Source organism: Cyrtonyx montezumae, unplaced genomic scaffold (genome assembly GCF_038088225.1).
Source record: "Cyrtonyx montezumae isolate F1298 unplaced genomic scaffold, pur_monq_1.0 scaffold_0, whole genome shotgun sequence".
In the NCBI taxonomy this organism is placed as follows: Eukaryota; Metazoa; Chordata; class Aves; order Galliformes; family Odontophoridae; genus Cyrtonyx; species Cyrtonyx montezumae.
Window position 1 is genome coordinate 48,363,522 of NW_027071824.1, and position 17,175 is coordinate 48,380,696.

General features: G+C 41.1%; 1 protein-coding gene across 2 annotated transcripts; it reads right to left on the reverse strand.

Moving 5' to 3' along the window:
• Positions 1-1,522: 1,522 nt before the first annotated feature.
• NUS1 (NUS1 dehydrodolichyl diphosphate synthase subunit) lies at positions 1,523-15,506 on the reverse strand. 2 transcript variants are annotated; one of them, XM_065734456.1, is made up of 5 exons: positions 14,961-15,491; positions 7,993-8,115; positions 6,459-6,611; positions 2,435-2,534; positions 1,523-1,755 (listed from the first exon to the last, which is right to left on the reverse strand). In XM_065734456.1, exons 1-5 carry the CDS (start codon positions 15,331-15,333, stop codon positions 1,665-1,667), a joined length of 840 nt encoding a protein of 279 aa, XP_065590528.1. In that variant the 5' UTR covers positions 15,334-15,491; the 3' UTR covers positions 1,523-1,664. The 2 variants fall into 2 exon arrangements, with proteins under 2 accessions (XP_065590528.1, XP_065590538.1); XM_065734466.1 differs by lacking the exons at positions 1,523-1,755; positions 2,435-2,534 and adding an exon at positions 2,951-4,315 and having other exon boundaries at positions 14,961-15,506.
• Between the last annotated feature and the right edge of the window lie 1,669 nt (positions 15,507-17,175).

Sequence of the window (17,175 nt, forward strand, 5' to 3'; positions counted from 1 at the left end):
CTCAGGTAAAATAAGTATTTTGTGGCAGCTGAACATGAAGACAAAAATTTGTTTTGAGAACTCAGCTATTCCCGTTTTTCCCACCCTTGCCAGCACTAGAACTGCCTCAGCAACATATCAGCGTGCATATACAGTAATTTATACACAACCTTTCATTCTGATAAAATCAAATTGAAAACGCAGTTAAACTTCAATAGTCAGGATTCCCCTCCAGCATGCTACCCATTCAGAAACAAAAAAGTTAAAGCTAACTTCCAGTGAGAAACCTCTCCTGTTGCAAAGGTAGAGCCCAGGAAACATTGCACGACTGCTCATCTTCACTGAGATGTAATAACCAGCAAACATCAGCAATCAAACTGTAATATTCCAACTCTAACGGGATGTCACATTATGCTGAAAAGCATTAGCTGATTAAACATCTTTTTCTTTCATCAAATAAAATAGACAACAGCCCTCTCTTATAACTGAAAGCTAATCTTAGCATGACAAAATCAAACCTGAACCTACAGCTTAGCCTGCAGGCCAGAAGGTTGAACTATTCGTTTGTCTCCAAATAATTCAGCTCTGAAGATACTGTTTCATCCAAATGCTGCTACGAAGACTTAATTTCAAAGTACTTTCAGCACACAAAGTCCAACTAGAATGAGACATACAATGACGGTGACTCCTTAGCCAGCGTTTCTAATTATGTTCTCAGATTTGAGGTACTGTTAGTTAGTGCACCTTCATGTGACCTTCTGCTCATTTGCTGTGAAACACCATCCAAGCTTCTAACTAACAGCTCAGAATAAACCTAACAGAAGGCTTAAGCACTCCTCTGCTGGGTACTTGAGCACAACAAGCAAGTGGCAGCAACTGCAGTAGTTGACCTAGCACATTTTCAGTTCTTTTCCCCACAGGTGATGCCAGAGCCTTAGCCAGCATGTCACTTCAGCCTAGAATTCCATGTGGAATTACATTTATTCTTCTTCCCCATAGAAAACAGGCCTGATGGTACAAGTACCACTCAAGGCTGCAAGAGTATTTTGCTTCTTCACTTTCACCTTTAAAAAAAAGCATAGTGTGAGCATTAAGCATATTGTCTAACCCACTTACCACAGAAGCTTCCATTCTTCTTTAATGGAACCCTTTCACACTTCTGGAGCTACTGCTGACTTAGCCCTGACAGCTAAGTAGCAGTCTATTCTGATAACAGAACCAATACAGACTTCTAAAACTCAAACATCACATAGTAAATAGAAAATAATCAGGTGATTAGCTCTGAAATTCTGACCATGACGAATCAAAAAAGAAATAAAACTGAGGGACATGACAGTTCTATAGATTTAAGAACCTTCAAGGGATGACATTCTTACCCACAATGCCTTGTGAATTTCACACAACAAACTCTTGCATGCTCTTTTGGTGACATAAATGTGAGGGTAATTCAGGTTTGAAGAGTTCTGCTTGCAATAAATGCCTCATGATAAAGCAAACCTGTGGATTTCCCCTTCCCCATTGATTCTCACACATTCACACAGACTCTTTAGAAAGGTAAGACACTTTATTGAATTTGTTGATAAATTAAGAAAGGACTATGAATCAGACTTATGGGTGACAGGTGGTTGTAAACAGACATTAATTCCTTTCCATGGAAAGCACGACTCAGTGTGCTCAGCCAAGAGTCACTTTCCCCAGCGTTGCTCACAGGCTGCATAACGATGGAGGGCAGAGAAAAAGTCTTCATAGCTGATGTTCTGGTGGGAAGGCAAAGAACTGAGAAAGCAAGATAAAAAACATTAATAAGCTTTTATAAATATCACGATTGACATGGCCAGCCAGGCTGCTGAAAGCAAGCTACTGTCTTTGTAACATGGTAGAGTTTCTCAATAGCATAGCCCTCACGCAACTCCACAGTAATTAAGTTAGCTGTCAGTATTCTATCACTCTTTCAACTGAAGCCAGCCCATTAAATTACAGAAGGCACTTTCACATTATGCAAACAGTGAAAAACAGTTCCGTCCAAACGTGTTCTTCAGTGCCCTTATAAAGGCTCTCAAACTTAAAAAAGCAACTACAATCAGTTTAACTATTAAAGATGAAAAGCAGTCTAGAGGCATCATCGTCCTATTTCTGTGATGGGATAACATTTCTACGTCCTTTAGATTGTTACATATAAGGTACTAGAAACACCAACTCAACTTGGATCAGATTACTGAGAATAGAAGGTAGCAGAAGTAAAGCTTGCTGCTGCCTCACCATAACTGAAGCAGCAACAGTGCAGAAAGTGTTTGACAAGTTCTCATTTAATAACTCCTAAACCCTGACATCAAGTTCCAGACATTTTCATCTAAACATGCTGCTTCTTGCAGTTTTTCCTGTTAGGCAGGTCACACAGTCTTATTCAGCTGGCTATTATTTCAATCTGTTTCCACAGGAGTTACAGACAACTCACATGATCTCTGTTAGTCTGATGTGCCAGGGAAGAAACCCTAACGTGCTGTCCACAGGACCAAACTTCAAGACTAAATCAGGATCTGGAAATCCACTTGTACCTGTAAGAACAAATTAAATTAGGCTTCGTCAAACTCCCCAGAAAATTTGTTTTTAAGTCTCAAGGCATCTGCTTCATAATTGAATGCTTTTAGTTTTCCAATACTTGGTAAGACAGTGATGGGAACAGTTAGATTGTTTTAAAGAACAGCAAACCATAACAGTGCTGTTAAAACTGACTAATTCTAGCTTTGCCTTGGCAAACTTGATTTTAATAGAGCAGAACATATTACATCCCAGCTCATACTTACTGTACTCTTAACTGTGTGGATTTACTGTCAAGTGCAGTAAGAAAGCCACTATCAAAAAACCTTATGAAAGTTTAATTAAAAAATAAATCTGGTATCACTGACTAGCAAGACAACATCTTTAAAAAAAAAAAGTACTGACAGTTTAATTGTCTGATTGCTCAGAATAGTTTTTTTACTACAGAGTTTCAGATAAACTGTTGCAGGTGACATCTTTCTGGTTAGAATGAGCAAAAACAATTGCTTTATTCCTCTTGTTAGTAAGCAGACATGATCCACCCAGTGCACAACTAGATGACACAGTTCATTAAGCACCCACATTCTTACTGCCCATACTGTAAAATCCCAGTCACTATTGTTCAACTAGTCAAATCTGCACTCTGATTTCATTATCTATACACAGTCTCTGGAACTATACACCAGGGCATATAAACAGCTGTTCAAAGTAGTGTTTTTGGGGTGTTCTCACTCCCCAAAAAGTGGAAGACCAAGTTTTATGTACTCTGAGTTTTCCCTATGCTCAGAAAAGCTAATCAAATCTTTAGTAGCTTGCTGTCTTGTTCACCATGAAAGGTTCATACTGACCTTCCAAAGAAATAAGACAATTAGTGGCCCCTTCCATATGATTTGTCATACCTGAGGTACTACAGACTGGAACTGTTCACCCTAAGCATATTGCCTGTCAGTCTTAGACCAGCTTTCCCTGTTAATTCCAGCAAATCCATTAAGGTGACATGCGGAAAACAGGATTGTATCAAAAGGAGACAGAAAAGGTAAGCTGTTCTTCACACACTTGCCCAGCTCACCTGTAAACGCATTTCAGTAACCATAACCCTACTTTGCTGTAAGGCTGCTACAAGCAACAATTACTCCTTGATATTTCTTGTTGCCCTTCCTACTGTCTACTAATTCCACAAGTGGACTGCACGAGTGCTTACACTGCATAATTCTTACCTTTAGTAGATGGAAAAAAATTCAATGCTGCCTACTTGCTCCAAGCTACAGATTTTTTTTAAAACAATCAAGAACCTTATACTAGCTTAAACTTAGTAGAGGTACTTAACATCAGGAAGAGCAAAACAAAACTAAGGTCCCATATGATTTCTGCCTCCCCTGCCCCAGTTCTAAAATTGAAGCTGAAGATGTCAAAGAAGTTCACATCTTCCCTCCTCACTGAATCACCACAACAGCAAACTTTTCAACAGAGACAAATAAGCTATTTTCCCAAGCCGAAGCACTTCTAACAAAGCCATAGTTTAGAGCTTATCTCAAAGAGAACAGAAGTACAAAGCCGAAGCCACTTTTTTATTGGGAAGCTAGCATGTTAGTAGGAAACAGCTTTGCAGGGAAGCAGTGAATACTTAAAGGGAATTCTGGTGGAAGTGGACAGCTTTACTCATCAGCTGATTCAGAAGCTGAGTACTCCTCAGCTGGTCAGTTCAGCACAGGATCTTCCAACACTGCAATGACTTTCTCAAACAGGAAAAGACCTTCACAGAGCCCAGTTAATTCTAATATTTCCTTCTGGCTCCTATCTGAAGAAGGAAAATGAACAGAGTGTAGTATTATTGTCAGAACAGCCTATTTAAATACAGTACTGTGCTTTCTACCCTACATCCATTTCTCTACCTAAATGCATCAACACTACAGATACTTTGCATGTGGAAACTCCCTCAGAGCAAAAGGAAAGCACCCTTAAAAGTTCAGCATACAAAAGACAAAAGGACTCAGGAGCAGAATCCACGAAGAGGTCAAAAGACTCAGACACCCAAGGAAAAGAAACCTTACAACACCCCTTTTAAGCCAGGAGTTTTAAGAGGGAAACATGAATGAATTTGTACAGCTGATATTACCACTTCTCCACATGGATTAACTAGGCCAACTTGAACAGTGTTGCCATCATATTCATTACTGGAAATAGAGACATCAAGTAGAGGTATTACAATGCAACTGGCACCTACTTTTCTAAAAGAAAGCTTGCTGAGGCACTGCTCAGAACAAAGTACACCTACACTGAAGAAAACAAGCTGAAAGAATCAGAGAAAGAATGAAGAACCTAAAAAGCCACGCAAGTTAGAACCCCACCATTTTAGAGCCAGATTTCAACAAGCACATTCTACATGAGGAAGTTATAAAAGCTATATTATCAAGTACTTAAATCAAGATGCAAAAAGTTCAGAAGCTTACAGAACTCCCATGAATGAAAACCATAGGATTACTTAAATAGCAATACTGTTTTTCAGAATTCTTTCTGAATTTAAATCAGCAACTCAGGCATTTATGTTCAATAGCTTGCAATTGAGAATATACTGAAACTAAACATAGCTAAAATGAGCAGTTTCATGAACTAAATCAGTCATGGAAAACTAGTTCTTCCAACTGTCTTAGATATTAAAAACAAGCAGATTAATAAGCAGGACTTGTTATAGATATCTTCAGTTACAAGCCACACAAACTAATCTATTTTGAAAGTTTACAGTTTTGACAGACTAGAACTCTAGATTTCTTTTTCTGTGCTCAGCTATCACGCATTATTTGAACAACAGACAAACGCAAGGATAGCAGATGAGAACCAAGTTTTTATAAAGCTCTACTTCAGCATCACTGGCCAAAATACATATGAGTATCACTGGCACCAGATCTTCAAGATCTGTTCTACAGAAGCCGTTATCCACTTCTTAAATTGCCTTGCAGTGTAACAGGCTAGACCTTTACTTCCTCAGGGGTTGTATTAAGCATCCATTTAATAACTCTACTGCTTTAAGATAACATACCATACACTTAGGAAAAAAAAATAAAAGGGACAATTTAGTTGGGTTAAGATTAAAGTGTCTAAACTCCCACTGCACTGCAGTGGATCTGCTCCACAGCTCAACTCATCACTTGCTTGGGGGATGAAGAAGGGAGAAGAGAAATCCCTCTAGCCTCCAATTAATGGAAGCCACACTGTAACTGTGTACCAGGCACACAAGCATACCTGCAGACATCCAAATTGAACTGTGCTGAAACCTGAACCCAATTGCACTTAATATGCATTGATATTGATCACCTAGAGAAGTTGAACAAGTACTCCAGCTCCCCAGCTCAGTGCTGTTCCTCCCTCACAGCAATGGGGGCAGCCCTGGCTCTTTCACAGCTATTGCAAGTAGCCATGCAATCCCAGCGCAGTCAGTAATCTGCAGGAATTAGTAATGGAGATAACTGACATGGGTTACACAGCAGCAAAGGATCAGCAAGTAGCCTGTTATTTGCACTCAACTCAGGACCAACAGTTAGGCAGTTCTAATAGCTTTAATTCCTGGAACTAAACTGGTAAAGACTTCCCCACTCACACCTAGGCTTGCAGCATGCTACCTTGCAAGAAGTTAATCTTACTTGTAAGGCTAGTTTCATCTTATTCCATAAGTATTTTCTCCCAGAACATCCCACAGAAATTGTAAATTCTGTGAAAGTGAGACTCTCCAACTTAGCTTAGGGTTTCCCTTGAAGCTTTTTCTTTAAGCAGATCTAAGTGTCAAAACAGCAAGAATTTTCAGCATAAGTCTGAAGGCACTCAGTGTGACTTAACCTGATAGACTACATACAAAGATACATATGAGTTACCAATATATACATAAGTCAAATTAGTTACAAATTGCATAATCTTTCCTGCCTCCTGAGGGAAGATATCATACTTACTACTTAACAAGTTGTCTAACACATTCACATCCAGGTCTGTATACGTTCTTTGCTGTTGTGCTACCATCTGACAAAAGTTCTGAGCAGCTTTTATTATGTCTGCTTTTCCATCTTCTGGAGACAGCACCTTCAATGTAGATTGGCAATTTAAAACTGAAAGTACAAAACATAGTTTAAAAGTAACAGAAATAGAGTTGCTTTGAACGTGCTTTAAGTATTCACAGGGTATGACTGAAAGTAACTTAGTTCACTTCACATGTTGTATAACTAGTCCTAAGTATACATCACTCAGCTGTTAAAGAAATTAGTAAACTTCTGGATTTGCTACTGCTAAAAAGCAAGCCTAAAGGAGTTATTTTGATGAGTCCTGTGAATAGTAGCTTAATTAAAGCCAATCTTCAAACGGAGATTGTACCAGAGAAATTTGCACAGGTTCCTAACACTGTCATGAAGAGGGCTAAGAACAGGGCACTGAATCACTGATTTGGGTGTGGCAAGAAACACAAAGATTTCATTCCTATCCTATACAAGAAGGTGCTTTCTCAACTACTTTGAACACTCATTTGACAATAGGATTAAGCTGGGGCTCTCCTCAAATATGATTAAAGAACTCTCACGGCACTTCAAAAGTGATGCTGCAACACTGATCTAAGATTACTACAGAGAAGGTAGGAACTGTGTAACATCACCAGAATTTACCCATTGATCTGCAATTGTTGTAATATAGCTTCTTAAATCACAGGCACAATCTTATCAGTGCCTATGCTATTTATTGTGAGGCAAGATAAAGTACCTAACAGGCAAACTTACCAAGGAAGCTAAAGGCTACAAATAACTGGTGTAATAAACCCAGCTTGAAGTAACTGGGTTAAATACAAAGCACACTAAAATACACAACTTGCCTCAGTAATGGAACTAATAACTCAGAACTGTATTTTGTATAGACAGTCTATAAAAGGTCACCACAACAAAAAAAAATGTCCTGAGAATACCTGTCTAATTTGTCATATAGATAAACAGTCTTTAAAATATGATATACCAGTATGGACAGGTTAGTATTTCATATGCCCTTTACTGTCCTTGTTACACATCAACCTTATAACCAACAGTTCTGCTCTTCCATGTCCTTCCAACTCTAAAGCCAAGCACAAGTTTGGAGAAAGAATTGTATGCGCTGTTAACCTAACATTAGTTCCCTTCCTCTTTCAAATCTCTCTGCAAAACAATTAATTTCACTCAAGCAGAGAAAAGTTGAGCTACACTGATGCACTGCACTGGCACAAGAGTTTTGCTAATGGAAAGACTGGACAACCCAGTAATGGTTCCTGGGCAAAAGAAAGAGCAAGACCTCACTATTAGTTACAAACACAATTATATTAAAAGCTCAACATTAGCCCAGGAAGGTTGTATGTGTTCTATAATAAGTGGTTAATGAAGGAAAAGGTCATAGTACATAGAAACGTATTTAAGCAGAATCATAATTCACATGCAACTGAAGTCACACTAGTCTCTGCCCATTCTCAATTCACCTTACCTTGATCAGTTTTGTCTTGATTTGCAAATTCCACGGTGTATTTGGAACAGTCTAATCCTAAGAGTTCTTGCTCCTGTTTTAAAATTTCATCCATCAGTCTTGAATTATTCCTCTTGAAAATACCTTAAAAAAAAAGTTATGTCAACTATAAAAAGAAATCTGATACTATGCGAGGGGAAGAAAATCACAGTCAGTACTGGTTTCAAACAGGAACGCACAAGTATGATAAGAATCAAAAGCAAATGCTACTGCACATGACTAACTCCAATGACCTTGCAAAAGCATATACAGGGAGACATCTCTCACAAGCTTCTGTTCCACTTTTACTCAGACCGATTTAAGCAGCAATTCACAAGTGCAAAAGAGATGCTTTAAGACTGACTGCTGTCCTTAGTATGCTGAGCAATTGCTTGAGACAGTAATGCCCTAAACAAGGCAGGACCATCAAGTCACCATAAAACCTCGGCTGTTTTACTGACCCACGCTGCTGTGGATTTGCTGCTGACACCTGCTTTCACTTACCACATACATACTAGTAAGGTTACAATCTAACACAGCAGTTCACTATAAAGTGAGCCAGAAGATTAAACTAACTCAGTGCATCCGGTTACAGTAACTGTCCACTCATGCCATTGCCAATGTCAAGAATTTCCTAATAAGAGAATTTCACAACCTACATCACGTGATGAATTGACGCAGTTCCCCAAGTTCTTCACACTCACATGCTTACCACAGATGCATTTTAAGTCCAGAAGCCTACAAAAACTTGCTTAAGCAAACATGCTTGAATTGCTGTTCTAAAACTCTAGCTTTCAGTTACACCATACTACTTCTAATTAAAAAATCACAGTAAAATTAAGCATTCAAGAATATATATTTACAATGAAAGAGTACAGCTATGCATATTTGCATAGGAACTGATAATGCTTTTATCACTTGGCATTTCAGGGGCCGTTACCAAGAGCTTAAGTTTCATTCAGAGATCCCATGGCAAGGACTTCTGCAGACCGGTCTAAAAACCGTCCACACGATCAGCTTACTACTCAAAAAATCACTGAACTTGCATACAACTTCCCAGTCATGTTTCCAATTTATCACTTCAATCTGATTCTGGGATTAGAAACTGCTATAAACACCAGCTTCCACATCAGCAGAGTCTGAATAATTATAGACATATTAGGTTACAATACATTAGGGTTTTTCTCCCCACTCCTATATGAAAACATGCAATGCATTTACTATACTAGAGACTTAGTGTTTTATATAGACTTAAATGTTTTAATGGGTGATAAATTCATCTGTTTTTCTTTTCCTCCTTAACAACTGCAAAAAATAACTTCATGATATACGTTAATTATGCTTCTAACTGACTTCACATTGACAGGTGAACAAACATTAAGGCAGAAAGCTTCATAGACAGAAGCACTAGAGAACTTGAACAGCTGAAGGAAGCAAGTGAGCTAAATGAGAGTAGAAGTGAAACCCTCACAGATCACTGGATCCTATTTTGTTCTAGGAACAGCAGTTTAACTAAGCTACTGTAGGTGCACTGTGCATTTCTAGGACAACTTCCCAAGGAAGACCTCCAAGATCAGAATTCCAAGTGATCCAGTAACCTTCACGCACCTGCATTTCTCCTAAGGAGATGATCCTGAAGCACATCAGAAGGTAGTTAAATGCTTTTCTAATGAGATATTTAAGAACTTCACCCTGAGCATTATTTCCCACTTAATGCACAAGAGACTTGCCCTTATCACTGCACTGGATAGCAGAAAGAAAGCAGCACACAAGGACCAAGCACTCAATTGACTTGAAAAATGACTTTATATGGCTGTGGCTCAGACACATACTCTTATATAGGAAGATCTCAAATATCAAATTGTCTGCAAGGTATGGTTTTATGAAGTTTGAGAATACATTCAAGCTAGTTCTGAAGACGCTGCTAACTTATGCATGAAAGATGCAGTGCAGAATAACTGTGTAATATAGCAATTCCATAAGAAAACTCAAGTGATCCAAAGCACCAACGTAAGTTTTAATTTAACACCACCTTCCTATTTTATTTACTCTTCTACAAGTTGAAAGCGAGTCCCTAAAATTGACTTTTTTATAACAATGATATTAGATGCCTTGTCACACATTAAGTAATACAACAGCAGTTCGCTGTTATGCAAGGAAGAGTTTATTAAAAAAAAAAAATACCAGAGAATGTGTTACCTATTTAAGTGTAGCTTGTGTTGTGAAAAGAAGAGGTATAAGTTCACTACTATCATTAGCTGAGGCAAATCAGAGCAGTCAGCTTTCTGCATTAGTTCTCCATTACACGATAATTTTTTATTTCACACCTTTTGCCCTGCTTTGGAATAGTTAAAAGACATGCCCATTTGAAGCCAAATGTGGTATTACAGCATTCAAAGGTTAGAGACTGACAATGCAGTGAGTAAGCAGAAGTCCACAGGTGCACCCAAATCAGTTCAGACAAGTCAAATCATAGAAACCACCATCGCACAGAACACCAGGTGGTGTCAGACTGCCACAACCAACACCTGCCAAAGGCTTGGCAGCATCCTGCTCCTCAGTACTCTCACCAGCCCTGCTTTTAAAACACAATCACAGGAGAAAAATTGTCTCTTCCTCACAAGAGGAGATCTTACTAAACCTCAGCCTAGGAAAGAATGCATTTCCACAGCATTCCAGTTATTTGCTTTCTTAACTCTCTTCCAGTGAGATAGTAAGTTTACTTACAACAGTTTTGTTGTGACTACCATCAGCTTGAGAAATATCAACTCGTAACTCAGTTCAGATAAGGTACATCCAAGAAACTGTTTTAACATGTGAAAACCTGCATCCTCATATTGGATGCAGTTTAAAAATCATGGAGTCAACAAGGTTGGAAAAGACCTCCAAGATCATCCAGTCCAACCGTACACCTATCACCAGTATCTCCCCACTGGGTCATGTCCCTTAGTACAACATCTAAACATTTCTTAACACCTCCAGGTATGATGACTCCATCACCTCCCTGGGCAGCTTGTTTGAGCAACCAGCCTCTCTTTGAGAGAAGAAATTTTCCCTAACATACAACTTGAACCTCCCTGGCACAACTTGAGGCTATTCCCTTAGTCCTATCACTAGTTACAAAGGAAGAGGCCAATTCCCACCTCGCAGCAACATCCCTTCATGTAGTAGTAGAGAGAAATTCTGCCTCCCATGAGCCTCCACTTCTCCAGAAGAAACAATCCCAGCTCCCTCAGCTAACCCTCATAAGGCCTGTGCTCCAGACCCCCCACAGCTTCACTGCCCTTGTCTGGACATGCTCCAGGACCTCCACGTCTTTTGTATAGCAAGGGGCCCAAAACTGAACACAGTATAGTTTAATGTAAACGAGTGAGGTTTGTGTTATTACACTGGACCATACAGGACACCGAGCACTAGAAAATATCACCTATTCCAGAAGTCTTGAAAAAAACATATAAAAAACAAATTTGAAAACAGATGAAGTCACTTATATTTCATCCCAGTTAGAGCCACTGAAACGATAGCTAACACAACAGGAAGAATTCAAAATTAGAATTCAGCAACCACTCCTCCTACAGCTCTTGTTCTAGTACAGAATGTCCCTGCAAGAACTCACCAGTAATAAGAGAAAAAGCACTACTACTTCCATACTACCTATCCCTATAAGAAGGCTATCATGTACAGATTGGCTTTAGCCCACACTGAACAGATGATGTAGAGACTCCACCTAATGAACACCAGAACAACTGTTGTATGTGAAGTTTCATAGCATTAGAAGACTCACAGAAGATGCAGTGTGACACAAATGTGCTCCAGTGACACAAAGTTACATTGTAACTCCCTCTTGATGAAAATGCACACAATATTTGGTTTTGTAAATCGATCAGATCAACTATATTACCAAATAACCCAGAAGAAAGCCTAGCTTGCAGCTCATTAAACAACCTCTTTCGGTCATTACTGTACTTTATTATTTCAAAGAATTCCTAAAAAAATTGTTCAGAAGTAAAACAGCTCATCAGAAAGCTAAACCCAAGACAAAGAAACTCAAATTCAACACAGTAGTACTAGAGGCTTTTATCAAGGCTCCAACCTGGCATCTCTTCAAGAACTCAAGAGTACTCAGATGCCAAGAGACTGCAAGCCTCCTGAAATTGCTCTACCCTCCCCACTTCAGGAAAGCTTCACTGATGAACAGAAGTAATACTCAATGTCACATGACTGGCAAAATAACAGAAGAAGTTTAAAGCATCGAACACTGGTGAAAAGAAAGCAGTTGCAATTGTAGTCTAAACGTGAGAAGGCTGAATTATTTCCTTGGAGATAATCTCTGCTAGCATGGCTTGATCGCTACTGAGGAATACGACTGGAAATACAGAAGCCTACAAAAATATTTAAATATAGTTTTTGCTCAAGGATTTAAAGTTCAGCAAATCTAAGTTTGATAACTAAAGCACACACAGTAGCATGAACCTCATTAGTGGTTTGAGTCTTGCAGAATATTTGGAAAACATCAAGAGATGTGGGAGAAAGAAAAAGGCCCCTAACCATCAGAGACACCACAAAAATGCCACTGCAGGCCCAGCATGGGAAAAGTGCCCGAGTACTGCAAGTCATATCACAACACGTTTCTTACAGTGCAAGACAGTTACTTATCTTGATGTCCTCTTGCATTATGCATGCTCTTACTTCACCTTTTAGACTACTGACCTTCAGATTCACAGAATATAGCCAAGTATCTGATGAGATTCTACAATTATTGTTCAATGCATTTGTAACGCACCGAGTTTTCTGATAGCTGCCCATGAGAATATCTAACGCCAGCCAAGCTGCCTTTGAAGTTACTAGTACAGTTGCTGCAGTATGCCTGGCTCAGCTGGGGTGAGTTACTCATTTCAAAGAACTAAGAATACAGAACCAATCTTCTCTTCAATTAGTTTGTGAAAACCTAAGAATTTCACTCCTATAAACAAAGAGTTTATCTGGAATTTCTTCTTCTTGGAAGACTGTCACACCTCTCCCTTTTTCCTGTAGGCAGTCCAATTAAGGTCACAGTTTAACACGAGCTTCCTGCAAGAAACTGAAGTGGACATTTCTTTCCAGGAAGCACAAACATGGAAGAACGTCCCTGTAACCAAAGCCTTCTGTTTAATGAGCAGAATCTCACTACTAGAAGAAAGCAGTAAAGGAAGAGGAACCCAAGCGTACTCCACTACATCTAATAAAGAAGCAGAGTACTCATGGCCTTGTTTCCTTTTACCAGCAGCAGCAGCGACAACACATCTCTGCTAATTCAATAGCAAGTACAACTGTACTGACACAGGACCTCAGTGAAGCAGCTCAACATACCAAACCATAACTCTCACCTAAGAAAACAACAAGCAAAGCATAATTAAAGTTCACCCTCTGCTGCTGATAAGGGCACGCTGTACCTGTATTTTTTTCACCTTTACTTATTAACACTACTGCTGAGGGTTCCAGACATCACTATGGTTCAGCAACAACAACCCAAGGTACTACAATGTCCTACCCAGCTACAGGCCTATTTGGACGTGCTCTATGCTCAATCCAGATGTGGTAAGGAGCTCAGTGCCAGGAAAAAGGCAATGCATCTGCTACTACCAGAAATGCATAAACTCAAGCCATTTGAGTGACTGCTCACTCAGAGCTCACTGACACAAATTTAAAAGGCTCTGTACAGAAAGCAGACATGGCTGGCATCCCAGAAAATGCACTGAGTATCTGTAAAGAACAGATGTGCAATGGTCAGCTTGTCTCCTCAAGTATGAAGTCAGGCAATAGCTAACAGCTTAGTTGCTGTGGATTAAGACTTGCCTTCATCAATTACAAGCCAACAAATAGGAATTCAAGCTGGTAATTAAACTCGTATATTCTGATATCTAAGAACAAACAAAATCAGATATGGAAAAAAACATTATTTCTTCATCTTAAAGTCACGTTCTATTTCCAAGCTTACAGGTATTAAAGCTTATTAGCACTCAACTCTGCCTGTTTCCATATGTTAGTTAGTCACGCTAATCTCCACTCAAAATAGTTTTTCTGAACAGCTGACAATCCCTCTGCAGGGTTACTTTGTATCTGCACAGCTCTTTAGAGGACAGCCTCATTTCCTGTCACCACATGCACAGCCTTGTACCAGTCAGTCCCAGGTCTGACTGGGTCTCAGCACATGTTCTAGAGAAGCAGAAGTAACTCTGCTATTAGTGGAAACAGATGAACTGAATACTGGTTTCACCCTTCCAGACAGGACTTCAGTATCTGTGATGACCTGCTCCTCCACAGGGTTGTTTACCCTGCAACCATTAAAATCTGAAAACCAAAGGCAACAACAAATACAAATCTCAGGTGAATCTGTTCCTCAATTCAGTTTAGGCAAATATTTATGCAGCACAAGATGGGGATCTAAAAAGAAAATATATGTACACAATGTTAGGCAACACTGTAGATGATTTACGTTAGGTTTGACAGAATATACAAAGACTGTACAATCAAGTGCTCCTCTTTAGGCCACAAGGGAACTTTTTGCACAGCAGCAACGCTTGCTCTCCAGCATTTCACCTGTCTGCAAACTTCAGGAGCTGGGAGCAAAGACATGAACACACTTTTCAGGAGGCACTGCACCCTCCAAGCGCTGTGGATGCGATTAGCCAAGCTGTGTCTCACGGATTATCCATCAGATGAGATTATCACGCAGCTCACTCTCTCTCCTCAACGGGAAAGCACCGAGCACAACAGTGGTTTGCGGGGGGGGGAGAGGAGAAATGGACCTCAAAGCCTACCTAGGCTCAATCCGTGCCATGGGCAGGGCTGCCAGCCCCAGCTCAGCTGCCTCACACAACCTGGCCTCGAGCACCTGCAGTGACAGAGCACTGTGCCTGTAAGATATCCCCGCGGCATACCCCGGGGCTGCCTCCCCTCCCGCTGCTCACCGTTGTGGTCGTAGACGCTGACGTAGGAGATGCCCACCGCCATGCACCACACCACCAAGCTGGCCATGTCCGCGTAGCTCGGCTCCTCCTCGGTCACCACCAGCCCCACGTGCAACGGCAGCTTCTGCAGGGCCCGTCCGTCCGCGCGGCCCCTCGCTCCCAGCCCTGGCCGCCTCCTACCGGGCCGCCGCCCCGCTCGGACCGCACCGGGGAAAGCGAGCGCCCTGGCGGCGGGGCCCAGCAAGGCGCAGGAGGCGGCGGCGCGGCGCCGGAGCCAGGCGCGGGGCGCGGCCAGCAAGGCGCGCTGCAAGCAGAGCAATGCGCGCAGCAGGGCGTGCAGCGCGCGCCACGCCAAGCCCCCCACCGCGCTCATGGGGAGCGCTCCGCGCACGGCCCGCGACGGACGGCCGCCCTCAGCCGCAGCGCGCAGCACGCCGCGACATCGCTTCGCGCGCGCGCCTCACTGAGTCCACGTCTCCCGCCCGGCGCCCGCCGCCCTCCGCGCCGCCATCTTCCCGCCGCCCTGCCTGATCTTTCACCTCTCACCCCGCCCGTTGGCCGCCCGGAGAGCACACGTCACATCCGACCACGGCGAGCGAAATGACGTGGCCCTAAGGAAAGAGGCGGGGACGGTAGGGCGGCTCCGTTGTCGCTTGTGCGTCTCCGCCCCCTTCCTGTGAGCCGGCCAGGCTGGGGAAGCTGCGGCTTTCCGTGTCAGCCTGCGGCAGCGCGCGGGCATAAGGATGTGGAGGTGCACGTTCCACAGGCTTGGTTCTGTGCCGCCACAGAAGTGACGAGGGACGGTGTGCCATCAGTACACAACTGAATGAAATGCATTGTAGCGTGATAATATCGAGATATCCCTGAGCAAGCCATTATTAGCCAACTGCTAGACATCCAAGAAGAATTAAGCCTCTCTTTCTAACCTACGTTGCCTAATGTGTTAAGAAGCTCAAGCGTCAGTGGGTTTTGCAGAGGTGCCGTAGCCCCATAGCCGCGCTCTGACACCTGACAAAACAGGCGTTGCGAATGTGAGTGATTATTCAGCTAGAGAATGCCAGCAGAAGATAAATAATAATAGAACTGTTTGCTTTGGAAAGTAATTTGCTGGTGTGCTTGCTCCTCACTTATCAGCTGAGATTTATGAACTGCCAGGAAGCCCCTCAGATTACTGTTTGTAATTAGCTATTTTTAGTGGTCTGGGTATTCCAATTTTGTTTAATTTTCAAGCTCTTTGGGAACTGCCTGATAAAATTTGCACATATATCAAATTTGATGCATATGCCAGGAAGTCCTTTTGTGTTGCAAAAGCCTAGAAAGTTCCCGCCATCAATATGGGCACTAAATGGTGTGAATTTTCATGTGAACCCAAAGCTATCGAGCTGTATGGTGGTCAATTCATTTTATGGCTACCAAAATAAATTCTTGCAATGACACTGGGCCTTACCCTAGTGCTAGGCAGAGGTATAAAATGTCTTCCTGAGAATTTCCCTTCTTTTGTTTAAAATATTAAGCTTGTGTCAAAAATTGACCCCCAGTGTTTTCATTCACTAATTAACTTTGGAACAAACATTAAATCTCATTAACCAGGACACTAATTCTTCTGTTTGTTGTATTTGCCATGATGAAGGTGAGCCCCCTGTGTTTTGCCTGGAGCTCAATTAATTTAGTCTGGTATCATTTAAAATTGCCTAATATAAATAAAAGAGGCTAATATTTCTGGAAAATTGAAATTAATGTTTCAAAAGGAAAAACCTCCAAGTAGTCATAAGGAATTGACCATATTGATCTAACTCTCCATCCTGAAGTGAGTTTAAGTATGTTGAACACCACACTACAGGTAATGATACCTGGCAGCATTGCAGGATTTTGTTTCTGTTTTATATTTTATTTTTAAATGCAACTATAAGAATGCTTTACTACTAAAAAGACTGTACAGAGTTACAGAGTGGTTTTCTAAGAGATTGTAATTGTACTCTTATTTCCCTCAAGCTACATAGTACTAATAGAAAAGAAAAACGGATGTTATTTTTACAAATTTCAGTTTACAATGGCATCCTTATTCTAGCCCTTCTGTCACCAGCTATCAAAGTTTATAGTACAAATTAAAGAGGAAAATATAACGTCATCCCAGCAAGGTGGTTGTCAGTAAAGATACTGGTGGTGGTAGGCAACTCTAGACAGCTTTAACATTCGTGATAGATTAGCCATGGGA